The sequence below is a fragment of the Lolium rigidum genome, chromosome 1, assembly GCF_022539505.1.
Source record: "Lolium rigidum isolate FL_2022 chromosome 1, APGP_CSIRO_Lrig_0.1, whole genome shotgun sequence".
Taxonomy (NCBI): Eukaryota; Viridiplantae; Streptophyta; class Magnoliopsida; order Poales; family Poaceae; genus Lolium; species Lolium rigidum.
Window position 1 is genome coordinate 26,025,540 of NC_061508.1, and position 5,143 is coordinate 26,030,682.

The window sequence follows — 5,143 nt, forward strand, 5'->3', positions numbered from 1 at the left end:
ATTGTGAACAAAGGGATCAACCCCATTGTGCGAAGACAAGATCAGTTAGCCAAGAACAAAGAAAAGAACAAGTGTTGCAGATTGTATTTCAGATGTAAAGAATTGGACCGGGTCCATAGCCTACTAGTGGCTGTCTCTCCCATACGATAAGCCAGATGTTAAGAACGAATTACGGGCTTGGGCAAATTGACAAATAAAAGAAGGCATAACAATGCACATAGACATACATCAGCGATGTGCTACTATGAGTATTTCAACTGCAGGGCATTACGAGCTGTAAGTACATAGACCGCTCATCCACAGATGCATCTATGCCTAAAAAGTCCACTTTCAAACATTATCCGAACCTTCCCAGATATGCCAGGGCAATGTGATAATCAGCATTAAGTAGCTATGCGAATGCAATCAACACAAATATTCTAGATAAAGCTATTGATGTTTTATCCTTAGAGTATACAACGACATTCACGAATCTAGTCCTTTCACATCAGGTCTCCATGCATTTAATGGAGGTATGAACTCACTTATTTGATAATATTGTCCATCACTCTTTTTGAGAAGATGAGGATCAATTTTGCCTAGCTCTCATTAGCAACTGATAGATGCAAGAAACATAAACACGATATATATGATAGACGATAATCAATCCTGGACATAGTATTTCATATCATCGGACATCCCCAATAAATACAACATGTAGTATTACAAAGAAACGATCTTGATCAAGAGATAGCAAATTTCTCACAAGACCAGCATGACAGCACACCAGAGAAACACTCACCATCTGGGCTATCAAGTATGGGACCATGGTCCAGGTGGGTGCATCCATCACACCAGAACCGTGGAGGCGATCATGGCGAGTGAAGAGACCTCCGGGAGATGATTCCTCTCCCTCCCATAGGAGGGCATTGAGGCTTATCTCCCAATCCCACATTTAGATCACTGGCCACTGCTGTGTCTCTCCGTGAAGGCTTTCTTTCCAGATCGGGCTCTCGTGACTGGGCTCGCTGCTGAAGGCTCTTGGCATGGAAGGGTAGGTCAGGCTGCCACGAGGTGGCCACACAATAGGGCCAGCCGCCAAAGATCGGCCAAGGCTTCACAGCGGCTTGTCACTTTCGCATCTTGACTATTTCTTCGGTTTTCGGGAAGCTTTCGTGGAAAATAGAGACCCTGGGGCGCGGATTTGGCTCAATTCCAGTCATTCTCACTAGGATTTTGAAACCAAAAATGTTGTAAAACAAAGAATCGCTCTTTTTCAAGATCTCAATAATAGGTTAGTGCCGAAAATGTAATAACATCCATATTACATAATGCAGAAAACACGCATATCGATTGTTGCATGAATATTGAATACAAGAAACAGGATACGCTTGGGACGATTGCCATCCTTTGTTAGTTCCTACCATTTTCGTAGTAGGTTAAACGATAACAAAGATAATTTTCACATTACATAATCCGACCATACTACTTGCAAAGCACGATAACGTCAGCGAGTGATCCAAGTAAATGATGAAGATAATGAGTAAACAATGAACTATAACAAAGATCATGAACAATACCTTCACCATCATAAGTCTTGCATAACAGCTAACTCATGTTGTAATGCTCTAGTAAAGAGCTTTAGAAACACAAAGGAAGATATGCGTCTTAGCTGTTGCTTTCAACTTCAAATACGTATATCTCATGGATAATCATTAAACATTACAGCTATTATAACAAGCGTTAAATAGTAAAACGATAAAGAACTTACCAATATGCCACGCAGTTTGCTTTAAGATAGAAAGAATAGGTAAACCGATCTAACAATAAAGTAAAAGAAAGCCCTTTCACAGAGGGAAGCAAGGATCATCATTTTTGCGTTGTTTTTCATTTTGAAAAACAAGAAATGAATTACTAAACGGTCGAATGCTACAAGAGCATGAGTAAGACATCTATAAGTTGGAAGTCTCATGCATAGTATAATAACAGCCGCACTCTGTCCTAATTAGCTTAAGCACACTCCACATCACTACACAACAATAACCACATCATTATATATCGCAGCTCAGGCAATCATGAAGAAAGTTCCATTGGATTTCGCTTTTGATCATTCTTCACCTTAGACACCCATAATGGACAACATAGACAATGGGTATAATGGACCTTCTTTTCAATGCCTGTTATCCATCAACGCTATAATATTCTCACAGACGATGGTTGTGAAATCAATCTGAAACTTAATCGATTCATATTGAAGACGTCCAATGTTCTTCTAACAATATGCATATCAAAACCATTTGATTGTGAAAACCGCCTCATTTTCAAACATAAGACGAACAATGCCAATGAAAAATCAAACAACGATATTCAACAAAAGTATAGCAGCTGATTGCCCCAGAAAATACGGTTCGTGAATTTACCTCAATTGTTAAACTTATTAAGAGATAAGACACATACACACATTCTTCTCACTACAATAGTTTTTAAGGCTATTTTGTCCCATGGTTATTCATATATCATGAAGGTTGAAACGCACCTTTACAGTACTCAAGTAATGCAATTTAGAATGCATATACAACATCATGTGGTAGGTAGGTATGGTGACACAAACGGCCATGGATTTTGGCTCAAGGGATTTGGATGCACTTAAGAAGAATCCTCTCATCATGCGTTAGCTGTGCTACGTTGTTTGAAGAAACGGTGATAAACCAGTATGCACTTGTATTGACAGCCGATAATTAAAGACTATAAGATTCATATCGCTCTTGTTGTTCAACTTAAATCCAAGTGCAATATCCAGATCAGAGAGGTATCAATCTATGCAAAACCAAATTTTAACGTCGAGAAGGGTTATTGCTTAATGGAAAAAGAAGGTATGACGCAAGAGATTGAAATGTTCATATGAGCACAACAATTGCCAAGTTATCTACATTATTCAAGACATTACATCACAATCACTATTACGATCGCTTTCCAACCATATATCAATGAATGAGGTGAAACCAACCTCTCAGAATGAACAATTAAAGATAGCTAAGAACAATATGTAATTATATCAAATAACAAGATTATCATTCAATATGTTAATGCTAGTGGATCTCTATTTTATATCTAAAACAAAATGAAATCAAAGGTGTCGACGGCTTCCAAGTAAAGCGACATAAAGATGATCGAATAAAATATAATTTACGAGAACTCCGATAATGTTGTCGGCCAGTGAAGGCGATGCTTTCGCACTCCAAGCTTTAGATGTTTGAGTCTTCTTGAAATATAGCATGACCAATTAGCACCTTCGCTTAGACTTTCTTACCTTCCGACCTATACATCATCTTCTTGACTTTGAAAACCGTTCATACCAAACTCGGAACAAATCCTATTAGAGGCGTCGAAAAGTATAATTGAAAACCACATATCCTCAAGGTGACGATAATCATTTAACACTTCGGACATTTCACAGCAGTTTACCAAAGTTAATGGGCAACAAGAAATCATCAACATAAAACAGTAATGTTTTAGAATTAAAGACCTATCAAATAATAGGTCGCTAATAAAGACGAATTTTAGTTAGGGGCACTTAATCAGTTCGGATAATGCCCAAACTGAATGAAATATTTTAAATATCTCCAGGATTCGAATTGCCGATTTTTCTGAGTTATTTATGATATTCCCGCCCAGATTTATGGATATAAGAACTTGAGCCACAGAATCCAAAAATCGAAGACACTTTATCATCAAAGACTTCACTGTTAACAATGCAATAAAATAAAGATACGGCGTTATGCTGCTACAATAGTAATAAATCTCCAAGACCCAACATGTTCAATTAGCAAAACATGGGTTGTCTCCCATAAGCGCTTTTCTTTAACGCTTTTTCAGCTATAGCTGTAAAGGTAGAATCAATTAGCTAATTGATGATTAGAAAGCATCAGCATCATACCATTCCAATTAATAGAATCATATAACTCATTCTTCTTATAAGTGAACCATTATACTTTCTGAGTGAGGAAATGATACTTAACATTACCTTCCTTCATATCAATAGTAGCACCAACGGTTCAAGAAAAGGCCCTCCAACATAATGGGTCAAGATGTACTAAAACCCAAATATCCAAGACAACAAAATCAACGGGGACAAGGTTATTGTTAACCATAACACGAACATTATCAATCCTCCCCTAAAGGTTTCTCTTATAGCATTATCAAGAAGATTAACATCCAAATAAACAAATTTTTCAACGGTGGCAAGTCAAGCATATCATAGATTTTTCAGAAGACATCAGTAACACTTCACAATCACATCTAGATATCATAATTAAAATCATCGACCCTCATCTTTAACGATTGGGCCCCCAACTATCTTTCTGAACTCCTAAAGATTAGTTCTTCATGCTTCAGTTTCCCTTCTTCTCTAGCTTTTATGAGAGCATTTGTAATATGTTTTCTAAAAGGCCAAATTTATAGCACCGTTAACGAGGATCATAGTATGCCTTAAGAACTTTTGTATAACCTGAGATGGACAATCATCAAAATCTAAATCATTACAGAGCCATGTTAATGGGATCATTAATCTCAATGTTAAAACGCAAAATTTGAATAGTTTTATCGCTGCCACTTCACAGCTAGCACTTCGTATACTGCATCGCTTTAACACTAGGAGAGAAACATTGCCAACACCAATTATTTTACCGATATAGATATATGTAGCAACACAGAATCATTATCAATACTAGTGGTGGTATTAGTCCAAACTTTAGGTCACATTATTCTCTTTAGCCAGTTTTTTCATTTTTCTTCATCCTAACCATATCACAGTCACCATTAATCTTATATTCTCATTAATTCTAACTTTAGATGGCATCATTTAGTAGTAATCTTATTATCAATGTCCTCTCAGGTTTAGCAGCCATTTTATTAATTAAAGAGGATTTCATGCATTTGCATATACAGAGATCTCATTTTCCGCAGGATTTTAAAATTTTAGTTTTAATCCAAACTTCGGTATTCAAGTTTTCTTGTTAGATTTTGTTATATTTCTTCAATGTAAGTGTGATTGTTCATCCATAGTTTTATTAAACAATTGATTTGCTCATACGATTGTATAAAGCTTCAGTGGATCTTTTCAATTTCTGTAGCATCTTTTCCTCATATCTACCAAAGAATTCAC

At 36.6% G+C, this 5,143-nt stretch overlaps 1 protein-coding gene across 1 annotated transcript in view; it reads left to right on the top strand.

The window, feature by feature from the left end:
• Positions 1-806: 806 nt before the first annotated feature.
• Positions 807-5,143, top strand: part of LOC124705789 — an 8,343-nt gene continuing 4,006 nt past the window's right edge. Inside the window, exon 1 of the mRNA XM_047237488.1 lies at positions 807-815. Coding sequence (XP_047093444.1) covers positions 807-815 — 9 coding nt within the window. The remainder of the gene's footprint in view (positions 816-5,143) is intronic.